This window comes from Sceloporus undulatus, chromosome 3 (assembly GCF_019175285.1).
Source record: "Sceloporus undulatus isolate JIND9_A2432 ecotype Alabama chromosome 3, SceUnd_v1.1, whole genome shotgun sequence".
Taxonomy (NCBI): domain Eukaryota; kingdom Metazoa; phylum Chordata; class Lepidosauria; order Squamata; family Phrynosomatidae; genus Sceloporus; species Sceloporus undulatus.
The window spans coordinates 201595516-201608917 of NC_056524.1; the positions used below are offsets into that span (position 1 = coordinate 201595516).

Sequence of the window (13402 nt, forward strand, 5' to 3'; positions counted from 1 at the left end):
TTTACTTACAAAAATAGAGGACAAACACCGACCACAAGAAAGTTGCTTTTATAATATTATTTATATAAACCTGCTGCTGATTAATACATTTTTAAAAAATAGCACCGAATAAGAAGATTGATTTTTGTGACATGCTTAAAAACACATATTCATTAACCTATAGCTGCAAGCCTACATTAGCCTCTGATAAAGGTCATGAGGTTTTTAAAAAAACAAACACCTTTAAACCATTTAAACAAATTTAGAGCAGGTTGCTACATCCCTAAATATAGATGTATTTCAAATTTAAGCCTAGGTTTTCAATGCTGTTATACATATTGTTTACTAGACTCCCAGTTCTCCTGATAGCCAGTGATTTGTGTATGTGTGAATTTATGGTATTGGTTAAGTCAACACTTCTACTGTTCTGTCCAGTGGCAAGGGAGAAAGCCCATTAATCTTCTGACTTGTGAGAACAACAGAGAGGTTTATCCAAAACAATGATCTTTTTTTCAAACCTAGTAAAGGAGAATGTATAAAGCAGATCCTGAATTTTAGCCAAGACAGCATAGAAAGAAGAGTGCAAAAGGCAATGTCTGTTACTGTTTTAATATTTGGAATAGTGTAAAGGGCAAGACGTCGCTATCACTTGCATTAATCTTGCTGCACTGGAATAGAACACCTTTCTCTTAAAACAAGACTTACATAATTTTAGAGAATGCTTTCAATGTAGCAGAGAAAATTCCATGTCTATTATGTTTCACAGGAATAAACTCTTTTGAGTTCCCCAGAATATAGCTTGAAGGATAGGCCAGAAGGCTGAAGAAATTTCTGAATTCTACACAATAGTGGAAAGAATATTTTTGGTATTCAAGTGACCTTTAAACTTTCATCTGTGCTGAAAAGTGATTTTGAAGCAGAAGAAAAAGCCATACCACACCATATGGTTTCCCCTTGAAAGACAAACACTTGACAATCCTTCAGAAACACTATATATCAACTTCACTTTTGCATTAAAAGGTAAGCCATTTGACATAAAGCATATGCTAATATGCATTTAGACCAGTGTTTTGAAATGTATCTTAAAAGACTCTTGCTTTGTAAAACTGCACTTTATAAAACTGCACATACATATAAAATACATTTGTCCAATTTTAATTCTTTTCTTTCCTTTCTTTATGTAAGATTGCTGACTGGACCCCAGTATTATTGACCTTAAGCTTTGTGTTAATAAGATTCTAACAACTAATAATGTCTGGGCACTTCATGGGCAAATGGAAAACATATGCATTATTAACATTTCAATGATAATGCCAAAGATCTTCAAGGTAACATCTATGGAGGACTATGAATCTTTGGGTACATCTATAGTCGTCCCTCAACATTTGTAGCTTTGACACTTGCGGTTTTGATTATTTGCAAGGACAAGGCTGCTGTGCATGCATGCACTCTTCCTTGTCTTCTCCCCCTGGGGAGGAAAAAAGCCCAGGAGGGAGAAGCTGTGAAGGGTGTGCACACCAATCCTGCCCCTTTCCAGGACAAAGAGCTGCCTCTTTCCCCAAGCAGCTCTTTGCCTTGGGAAGGGGTTTGAGGAAAGCAAATGCAGCCTCCTTCCTGCCGTTCCAAGGCTTCAGAGAACTCCCCAGAGCCTTGGAAGGAAAGGAGGGAGCCAAAGGAGGGAGCCATGAATGCACATTCCCCTGCACTTACAGCACCTCAGAGAGCTTGCTAGTGCTCTCTGAGGCTTTGGAAGGGAGATGGGGGCACCTATGTGAGCACTGCTCTTGCGCCCCCCCCCATCATAAATTTTGACTTTAGCAGGGGATCTTGTGCCCCTAACCCCTGTGAATGTCAAGGGTCGACTGTACACTGTAGATGCACCCAAAAATGCAGTTTTACATCACTTTAAGTGCTGAAGCTCCATCGTGTGGAATCTTGGGATTTGTAGTTATGCAAGGTCTTTAGCTCTCTGCCAAAGAGTGCTCATGCCTCACTAAACTACAAATCCCAGGATTCTGTAGGATGGAGCCATGACAGTTAACGTGATGTCAGACGGCATTATTTCTACAGTGCAGATGCACCCTTTATAAAAGCATTATGAAGCTTTACAAAACAAATAAATGAAAATAAATCCTTGGATTTAATATTGTATGGAATAGATGTAAACTGCACTCATGACCTTTTTAGTTTTAACACAGCACTGAGAAAAATTTACACAAGAAATCTTAATATCAAAATATAGTAACTTCATAGAATCATAGAGTTGGAAGAAACCACAAGGGCCATCCAGTCCAACCCCCTGCTATGCAGGAACTCACACACAAAGCATCCCCAACAGATGGCCATACAGCCTCTCTTTAAAGACCTCCAAAGAAGAGTCCACCACACTCTGAGGAAGTGTGTTCCACTGTCAAACAGTTCTTACTGTCAGGAAGTTCGTCTAATGTTGAGGTGAAATCTCTAAAGCTATTAAATCCCGAAGTGTCATCATTATGACAGGTAGGTTTGCTTTCTGTTTCATAATGCTGCAAGATTTGCTATCATTATTATTAATTGTTATAAATGTTCTCTCAGAAATGTAAGGCATACAATATTTTGTGTAATAAACACTGCTTGCAGAAAAAAGCCTAATACATTTCAAGATTATTTCAGATGACATCAGTTTCTTAAATACACCATAAAAAGATGAGAAAACAATGTGTACAATCCAAGAAAAAAAGTCTTAACCACTTTTCAAAAGAAAAATATATTTAAACTGTTTGCCTGGAGGTTAAGTCCCATTAAACTGAATATGGCTTATTTCTGAGAAGGCATGGAGAGGATTTTACCATTAGGCTTTTGCTCCATACACAAAGAAAATTTCTTATAAAATATGACAGCACTATGACTGAACTTTGATGATGAGGCTTAGTCCTTTTCCCTTATTCGTGCAGTAACCTGAGCCCACTTAGTGCATATACAATAAAGGAATAAAGTACTACAATTTGGTTAATTTTTTAATGATTCAGCATAACCATTTTTACCTCATCTGAGCCTATGTCTGCAGATACCTCCCAAAAGTTTTCACGATGAACATGAAAGTGCTATATAAGGCAAAATTAGTTGTATTCTGTTGGAAGACTAAAACTGAAGAAATTATCACCACCCAATAACAAAAAAACTGGTGTGAAAAGAATATTAGAAACTAGCATTTAAGAATATAAATGTATCTTCTTTTGCTTTAGTTCTCTTAAAATGCATATAAGAGCTCAATGAGAGTTGTGCTTCCTTCATTGGCATTAGTTATACGGAAGGGCTGGTTGAATGAGATTCCTTTCATCATGCAGGCACTACTATCCTCGCTACAGTAATAGAGGCACACTTTAATTGATAGTACAACTTCAGCAGATAGGCAGCTCATGGGTATCTGAAATGGGATTAAAGGCTGTTTAGAAATGTCCTCAATTTCTCCCAACGTCTTCTGTTCATGAAGCAGCCACTGACTACCTAGAAAAGAAATGGGAGGCCATCACTATTTCAGCATTTTATTACATCAGTGTGTTATAGCTTGTTGTTAATAAAACAAAATTTGGATTTGGATTTAAAAAACTGCAGTACCCAAAGGTATCTCATGCTATGTCATAAAGTAAATTAATATGAAAATATATGTGGCAGGATATTCATCATGGATAGGGAATGTGTGGCCCTCCAGATGTTGTTAAGACTGTATTTACTGGCTACTGGCTACAGGTAATAGGAGTTTTCATTCAATAGGAGAGCCAGAATTACTCTAGTAAATACTTGTCTATGAAGACATCTATAAAATAACCCTGCCAAAGTTTTATCCTAGAACCTGTGCTAACAGAAGCCTCTGGATGGCATATATTTAATTTGTAATCATTCTGCTAACGTTGAATGGGAAAAGCTTTCTGCTGTAGCACAGCACCTTCAATCCAGTCTGGTATCTTCAATTTATCCACAACCTTTTAGGACCCATAACAATTCTGATAGTAAAATCACTGTAATTTCAGCCTAAATGTGAGAGCTCTGGTCTGACTGGAACCTGACTGAAACCACAGATGGCTTTGAAGAGCTTTGAACTCACATCTATATAACAAACAGATAACTGCACATCTACATGAGTTCTAACTCTATAGCAACATAAAAGACAAGGACTGAGTTTAAATTAGCAATAGCAATAGCATTTATATTTTTGTATTAATTCATAGTGAACTAAGCAGTCTTTAAGAGGTTTATAACATGGAAGGCAATTGCCCCCAACAAGCTGTTTTACAAACTTCCGAAAGGATGGAAGGCTGAGTCAACCTTGGAGCTCCTCAGGATTGAACTCATAGTGTTGTGGCTGCAGTACTGGCATTTAACCACTGTGCCACCAGGACTCCCTGGACATCATATTATGATAGCATATACAATATACAATAATGATTTACATTTCTAAACACAGCTTATAACTGTCAAATAAATGTGTGGTGACAGTCACTTCATCTAACAAAATAACAGAACTTCAAAGGGTTCCAGAAGCATTTCCTCTAAACAGCAAATGAGGCCATTTACCTTCTGATGTGAGAAACCATGAACTGGGTGCTTCTTTGGTCAGTATGGTATTTGGGGGCAGGCTAAGTTTCAGTGCAAACTGAAGTGCTTGACCAGGGCTTACAGTCACTGATGGTAACTGAAGATTTGGAGCAGATTTAGGCAGCTTTGGTATTTTTGTCATATCAGTCTTTCGCACACTCTGATCGGTTACAGCATCCACTGTATCAGAATTTAGAAGAGCTAACTATCAAAGGAACAAAAAGGAAAACTCTTTTATTATGAAGTTTAAATAATAGTATTTAGAAAAGTAAATTGTAGTCATCAACTTGATACTTGTAAACAAACCACAACTTCTTAATATGAAAGCTAAATCCTTGTACATTGCTTCTTTAAAAAAATAAAAGAGGAAGCCAAACGTGCTCTATGAATATCTAACAAAAAAGTCATATCCACTGAGTTCAATGATACTTACAGGTTGTTGGGCAGGTTTCTTCTGTTTAGACAATCTATAGTTGGGTATCTTCTAAGAGTCTATTGCCTATCAAGCTTGCTTCCAATGCCCACCTCACATTATTTTTGTCTTCCCTAAGAGGCCTCTCTTGGGGACCTATTTGCTATTCAAATGTCATTTTCTCTAGGCCTGTTTCAGTCCAGAAAAAAAGTTTTAAAAATATGGAAAATTGTGGGAAAATGTTCCTTTCTGGCCTAATATGTGATTTGGGGGAGGGGACATTTAAATTAGGCAAATCACACCTCCCGTAAGACTTCTAGGGCCCAATTTGCCATTTGAAGGGCAAAAATGTCTTTTCAGAATTTGGGGTGATACACAGTCCTCATTTTCCAAATTCAGTTACTACCTGTAAATTAAAATAACCAGAATAAACATAGCTGAGGTTTTTTTTAAAAGTTTTTCACAGAAACTCAGGATGTATATCAGAATATTGTCACCTTTCCCAAGTTCCTCAGCCTCACCCCTGTTGACACAGAATTCAGGCCAAGCAAATGTTCCTCCTTCATTACAGTGTCAGGAGGCTTGTCTACTCAGTAAACACTATGATTAGTTTATCATCTTTTTCAGAGACAGAGTCAGAACTGGTTGAATAACAGATGGATACAAAAAAGCAAAAAAAAAAGCAAGTGACTTTGCTAACTGATTAAAGCATTCAATCTTTTATTAGCATTTGTTTTCAACATCATGTTTTAAACAAAAGATGTATGCTACAAATTATTATTAAGGAGATTTTCTAGAATCTAGCATAGTTTAAACACTATTAGTGTATCTGTCATCTTTCATGGCAAACAAAGTAGTAGATAAATATTCCTTGTCTTGACAGTTCTGACTTGTTTAGTTACACGTGATTAACCATCTAAATACATGTTCAGCTTCAACAATTATTAAACCCAAACAGCTCTTAGGATAACAGATGTACTATCTGTTATACTGAAAAAGTTACTAATGCTATGAGACTATTAACTTTTTACCATTCTTTTGCCTGCATTTTTAAGAGTCTTTAAACAAAAGACAATTCACTCATGTCATTATGACTGCAGATGTTCAATTTAAATGACCACGTCTATATATCCTGTGGGTCAGACCAGAACCAATCCTCTAGATGGCAGAGGCAGGAGAAAGCACGGTTTCCACTGCCTTGAAGGTAATGATGCAGACACAATGCTAATATTCTCCACAACAAAAACACTGTATTTCCCCTTCTGTTGTTCTCTCAGCTGCAGAAGCTTATTAACTCAGTGAAAATCATGATCAGAGAGTCTATTTACTTAATTAAAGACTTCTTAAACATATTTGAAGTACTTCACAATAGTTATCTCGTTTGTCTCCTTAAGATCCCACTAGGTGGGACTTATTTCCCTTTTAAGGTGGGAATGACACAGAGATCACATGGAACTCATTAGACCTATTCATTAAGACTAATATGAGACTTGAATCAGATCTCTCATATCTAAGTTCAAAAACACTCTGAAAACTGACGTTTCTGTATCTCAGCTTACTCTAATTGCACTAGTGTCCTTTCCAACAAGGAACATTTATTTTAAGTCTCAGGATATCCTTAACACAAAAGCTGTTCTAGTTGCCAGATCATTATAAAACAATATAAGAATGCATTTACTGCTATGCTTCATAGTATCCAGGCAGTTAGCTTAGGATATCTGATGAAGGATGATCCAACTATAAATAATTTATCCTGTGCAGAAAGCGCTATATAGTGCGATATAACATTTAATGGAGACAGCTTACCAATGAAACGGTTTTGGTTTCTAAATCTAGCACTTTAATTTGATGGTTGTTGGTGTCTGCAATATAGAGCAAATGTCCCCTTTCTTCAACGCACAAGCCTCCTGGTTCATTAAAAGCTGAAGAGATAAAGCTGGAACCAATGGTATTGCTTGCTTCTCCTGTACCTGCTAATGTTGCACAATTCTTCATTTTGGGATCTATAAATTTAATCTAAAGGAAAAACAACACAAAGAAAACATTGTAAATCATAACAGCAACGATTCCATTTCTTGGCCTTCAAAGGGCAAGTCTACAGCAGCAGGCACTGAATTTGACCATCTATGTGAAGAAAGATTTTTATTCCCAATGACTGCTAGTTGAAGATATTAATTAATGAAAATCAAAATATGGGGGAAATGCTGTTATCACACATATGCATACAGCTGCTAATTAATATTTCTTAGTACTCAGTGAACACAGCCATGATGCTCTGCAGATACTGCAGCAATATCAAAATGGAGGACTTCAAACACCCAAGTTTTCAATGCATCCAGCAAAATGTTTGATGTGTATGTGCATATATATTGAGATACAAATATAATGTGTTCTCTGGAGGCTTCACATTTTTCTTTTTAATATTACTATTATTAAATCCAGCTGTATCTTTCTCCCAACAATGGAATTAAATATATCTCCTTGCTGCATATAACAGTAAGCAGATTTGTTCTCCTGATCAATGGAGAATATTTAAAACACTCTGATAATATTTTCAAAACATATTTTAAGTGTACAGACATTTGGCTTCTGATTTACTTATTTCTGTACTTCTTTGACAAAATTATTTTTGTCCTCAGGGCAGATAACAACCAATCATTAAAAGAAACTAAACCCAAAAGTCAGATTTTAAACATTTATATTGTTTTTTAAACATTTAAATCAGATTTTAAAAATTTACTTAAAACATTATTAAAAAATAGAACTTAGGTCAAAGTTACAATCAAGAACACTAATTATACAAGTTCTAATCATGTATATGTTAACAGTGCTTTGTGGAATTAGGAAATTAGATGATCACTTCTGCTTTGCAGGGGGCATACACAGTGTGCACACACTCTCTTGTTCTTCCTCTCTTTAAGTGAAAATGTAGAGAAAGTCAATGAATAGAGAATTTGAAGAAATGAAGTATATCTGACTATGGAGGAAAGAATCTGGAAGCATATGAGCCTTGTGATACAGAGTCATAGAGTTGGAAGAGACCACAAGGGCCATCCAGTTCAGCCCCCTGCCATGTATGAATATACTTTTCAGGGAGCGGGGGGAGACCTTTTGCCATAATCCAACCACCTCAACAGACCAATCTAGTGAAGACATGAGAGTGAGCCTTCTCTGTTGCTGCTCCCAAGTTAAGCAGTTTACTCCCATGGGAAGCTTTGTTGGTCCCCTTCTCCTTGGAAGACTTTTTTTAATTTAAGCATATCTGTAGTGACAGGAGAATCTTTTAATGGGATGCTGCATTTTTATGTTTACAATGCTTTGAATGTGCTTCTAACTGTTTAAAGTGTCATAGAATCATAGAGTTGGAAGAGACCACAAGGGCCATCCAGTCCAAGCCCCTGCCAAGCAGGAATTCCCAATCAGAGCAACCCCGACAGATGGGCCATCCAGCCTCTGTTAAAAGGACTAAGCCTGAAGGAAGGAGACTCCGCCCTCCACAACTGCCATCCACCGGCCTGAGAGGGAGTTGGCCAGGCAAGTCCAGTTCCATCAGGACTAAGCCTGAAGGAAGGAGACTCCGCCCTCCACAACTGCCATCTGCCGGCCTGAGAGGGAGTTCGCCAGGCAAGTCCAGCTCCATCAGGACTAGCCTGGAAGAAGGAAGAGCCCTCCCTCCAATCCATCTGCCTTGGTCCAGGCCTTAGAGGGAGAGAAGAACCACTGGACCTCATCCCCTTTCCCTCCATCATTCCCTTCTCCTTTTGTTTCGTGTCTTTTAGATTGTAAGCTTGAGGGCAGGGAACTGTCTGATTAAAAATAATATTGTAAGCCGCCCTGAGAGCCATTAGGGCTGAAGGGCAGGATATAAATACCTAAATAAATAAAATAAATTAAAAAAAAGACTTCCAGGGAAGGAGACTCCACTACACTCCAAGGGAGTTTGTTCCACTGTTGAACAGACCTTACTGTCAGGAAGTTCCTCCTAATGTTGAGGTGGAATCTCTTTTCCTGCAGCTTGCATCCACTGTTCCGTGTTCTAGTCTCTGGAGCAGCAGAAAACAAGCTTGCTCCCTCTTCAATATGACATCCATTCAAATATTTAAACAGGGTTATCATATCAGCTCTTAACCTTCTCTTCTCCAGGCTAAACATACCCAGCTCCCTAAATCGTTCCTCATAGGGCATGGTTTCCAGACCCTTCACCATCTTAGCTGCCCTCCCTTGGACACGCTCGTTTCTCCACATCCTTTTTGAGCTGTGGTGCCCAGAACTGGACACAATATTCCAGATGGTGCCTGACCAGAGCAGAATAGAGTGGCACTATTACTTCCCTTGATCTAGACACTATACTTCTATTGATGCAGCCTAAAATTGCATTGGCCTTTTTAGCTGCCGCATCACACTGTTGAATCATGTTCAACTTATGGTCTACTTGGACTCCTAGATCCCTTTCACATGTAGTCTTGTTCAGCCAGGTGTCCCCCATCCTATATCTGTGAATTTCATTTTTCAGCCCTAACTGCAGTACCTTACATTTCTCTGTGTTGAATTTCATTTTGTTAGCTTTGGCCCACTTTTCTAATCTATTAAGGTCATTTTGAATTTTGATCCTGTCCTCTGGGGTATTAGATACTCCCCCTAATTTGGTGTCATTTGATGCAAATTTGATGAGTATGGCCCCAATTTTGTCCTCCAAGTCATTGATAAAGATGTTGAATAGCACTGGGCCCAGGACAGAACCCTGTGGGACCCCACTGGTCACTTCTCTCCAGGATGAAAAGGAGCCATTGTTGAGCATCCTTTGGGTTCGGCCGGTCAACCAATTACAAATCCATGGAACAGTTACCTTGTCTAGCCCACCTTTTACAAGCTTGTTTGCAAGAATGTCATGGGAAACCTTGTCAAAGGCCTTACTGAAATCAAGATACAGTGGTGCCTCGGGTTACGAAATTAATTCGTTCCGCCGCGGCGTTCGTAACCCGATTTTTTTCGTAACCCGAAAAAGCCATAGGCGCTAGCGCTAAAAGCCGCGATTTCGTGCGAAAAAGCACCGAAAAGCACCAAAAATTTTTTTCATAAGCCGAAAAAAAAAAACCGTAACGCGGAACAGTTTTTTCCTATAGGATTTTTTCGTATCCCGGGAATTTCGTAAGGCGGTGCTTTCGTATCCCGGGGTACCACTGTATACTATATCCACCACATTCCCTTCATCTACCAAGCTGATAATTTTATTTAAAAAAAAGAGATCAGGTTTGTCTGGTGTGACTTGTTTCTCTGAAATCCATGTTGACTTTTTGTGATTATGAAATTGCCTTCTAGATGTTCACAGACTCTCTGTTTAATGATCTGCTCTAGAATCTTTCCTAGTATTGATGTCAGACTAACTGGACGATAATTGTTGGGATCCTCTTTTTTTCCCTTTTTGAAGATGGGGACAACGTTTGCCCTCCTCCAGTCTGCTGGGACTTCTGTTCTCCAGGAGTTCTCAAAGATTATTGCCAATGATCCCGAGATTATATTTGCCAGTTCTTTTAATACCCTTGGATGTAGCTCATCAGGTCCTGAAGACTTATATTCATTTTGGTTAACCAGGTATTCCTGTACTATCTCTTTACCTATTCTGTGCTGAAATTCCCCTATTCTGTCCCCTGCTCCATTATCCTCAGGTTCAAGTGTTATCTTTTAACAATATGAAGTCCCATTTGCACAACTATTACTGTTAAACAAAAGGAACAAGCTACTTCCATGAACATTTGTGGAAAAGATGTGGATTTCAAGTGACTACTGGAATTTCTGTAGAAAACAGAGTAACAGTTGTTTAATAAAATATTTCCTTACATTTCTTGAAGATGCATGACAATTAGTGTCAAAACTCATATGAATCTTCTTGCTGTATGTGACATGTTTAGCAGGATCTCTGGTATCCTACAACATGTACCTATAGTACTGTAGATATTTACATCAGCATGTTTACAATGTCTATGAATTACAACTACAGTGGTGCCTCGGGATATGAAATGCGCGGGTTACGAAATTTCCGGGATACGAAAAAGTTGGATTGGCAAAAACTGTTTCGGGTTACGAAATATTTTTTGGGTTACGAAATTCATTTCGGCGCGAAATTCAAATGCTATAGGCTTCCAACGCTAACGGAAAGCTATTTCGGGTTACGAAATTTTCGTGTTACGAAAGGAATGGCGGAACGAATTAATTTCGTAACCCGAGGCACCACTGTACTAATGTACAAATTATGTCATCAAACAGACTAAGGTAAGGGGGAATGTAATTTTAGGTTCTGTGCTACTGTAATAAGAATGCTTTGCAAACAATAACAGATGAATACCTTTGCACTTTCGCATTTTAGTCTCATGTTTATTGCTGTTAGTTGTCACAAATCAATTCTTGAGACCTATCGTCATGTGGGAATTTCCTCTTAGCAATTTGGCTGACACAATAGGCATAATCAAAATCCACAAATAATGCATAGGTTAACAATAAAATGTAAAAAGCAATCATGATAATGTATAAAGAAGTATTAATTCATTTCTAAAATCCAATAAACAATTTTATACTACTGATTATTTAAAATGTAAGTTTGAAGTAATGGTGATGAAATGAAACTGAAATAGCTGATTCATTATCCAGACTTACTTTATGATTATAGGTATCTGCAACATATAAGAGGCTTCTTTTCTTGTCCCAGGCTACTCCTAAGGGATGCTGCAATTTTGCATTGATTCCAGCTCCATCAGTATCACCAAAGGCAAATAAATTCTTTTACAAAAGAAAGAAAAATTAGATTATGCTTCAATGATTTAGTTGCTGAATATGGCCCATTGAATGTAAAGATTCACTTTGGAGTACAAAGAGTATACATATACAGAACCAGTGTGGTGGAATGATTTAAGTGTTAGGCTAAGACTCTGCGAAACCAGGGTTTGAATTCCCACTCAGACATGGAAACCCATTGGGTGATCTTGAGCAAATCATTTTTCTTAACCCCAGAGGAAAATAAATCAATCTGAATAAGTCTTCCCAAGAAACTCCTATGATAGGTTGCCATATTTCAGAGTTAACAGAACAAAAAGACACATAAAGGACTGCATTGTAAATGTAGATGAGTATGTGTGTGTGGAACTGAATTCCATATAAAAATGTCCCAGCACTGGGAAAATTGGGACAAGAGAAAGTCCTAGCTCAGTTGTAAATAGAGCTGGACAACTGTCAGAGGTTGGGGGAAGGCAGAAGAGGCTGCCCAGAAGACTTTTGGCGGTTAAACCCCCAATAACTATTGGGGGGGGGGGGTGGAATCACACAATGCTTGCTGGGATTGTGTGAGTGAGAATTGATAACATTTTCAGCCCCCTCACCCCATTCCCAAGGAAACTGCTGGGCTTAAAATGGCCTAGGAGAAGCAAAGAACATGGCATAATTGCTTCCTCACTTCTTATTTACTTAATTATCTCCCTGACATGGGATCCAAATCAGTATGCAACAAGGTGAGATAAACTAGGACAAAGCTGGATACCTCTACCGATGATAGGAAAGTAAAATATAATTATACGATATATATTAAAAAGCCATTAACTTTAAAAAGTCAAAATGACTTTAAAAACATAATATTAAAGTCAAAACGCAACAAACATTACACCATTAAAAGATTCTACACAACCACTTAATCTCCAAGGCCGGGGTGGGCAAAGTACTTGCAGGCCATTTTTGGGGCCCTCTCACCTTCCCAGGAGTAAAATACAGTTGCCCCTCGTTTTTTGTGGATTTCAGATCCGCGACCCTCGCTTACTTGGAGGAGCAAATGGAGGGGGTTAAAATGGGAAAACAGGAAATGGCAACAAAAATAATTTTAACTTACCATTGGGTCTCTCTCTCCTCCTACAAGGTGCTTCACAGCCCCATCTTTCAGAGAAATTGTTCGTATTGTACTGCTCTCACTGTCTGCTACAAAAAGATAGTTCCATGGCTCTTCAGCAGCAACAGACAAACCAGAAGGCTGGGCAAAGCCTGCTTTATGGGGATATGCATTGTTCCGATTCTCTTCATTTCCGCTCCCAGCAAACCGAAGGCAGGTTCCTTTTTTTAAGTCACTAAAATAAAAGGAGGAATTTCCATGGGACATAATAAGTGATTTCAACCAGCAGTCTGTTCTCTAAATACCATCACTTACATTACATAACTTTATTCACTGAACAAAATAACACTCTTTCGTTTTTTACTCAGCCGTAGAATCACCAGATTTTTATTGCTTTATATTAATGGTTGATTAAAAATTCAAAATGGATTTGTTCACTCTTTTCTCTTGGACTGCACTTCTCCAATTACAGCTGGCCCTCCGCATCCATTGATTCTTTAGCCACAGATTCAAGAATCCATGGCTCAATAAATAAATAAATAAGTAAATAAATTTCAAAAGGCAATCCT

General features: G+C 38.1%; 1 protein-coding gene across 1 annotated transcript in view; it reads right to left on the reverse strand.

Annotated features, from left to right (window-relative positions):
* Positions 1 to 1952: 1952 nt before the first annotated feature.
* NHLRC2 (NHL repeat containing 2) overlaps positions 1953 to 13402 on the reverse strand; it is a 47225-nt gene continuing 35775 nt past the window's right edge. Inside the window, 5 exon segments of the mRNA XM_042458492.1 lie at positions 1953 to 3465; positions 4534 to 4759; positions 6773 to 6982; positions 11618 to 11740; positions 12837 to 13068. Coding sequence (XP_042314426.1) covers positions 3209 to 3465; positions 4534 to 4759; positions 6773 to 6982; positions 11618 to 11740; positions 12837 to 13068 — 1048 coding nt within the window. The 3' untranslated portion in view covers positions 1953 to 3208.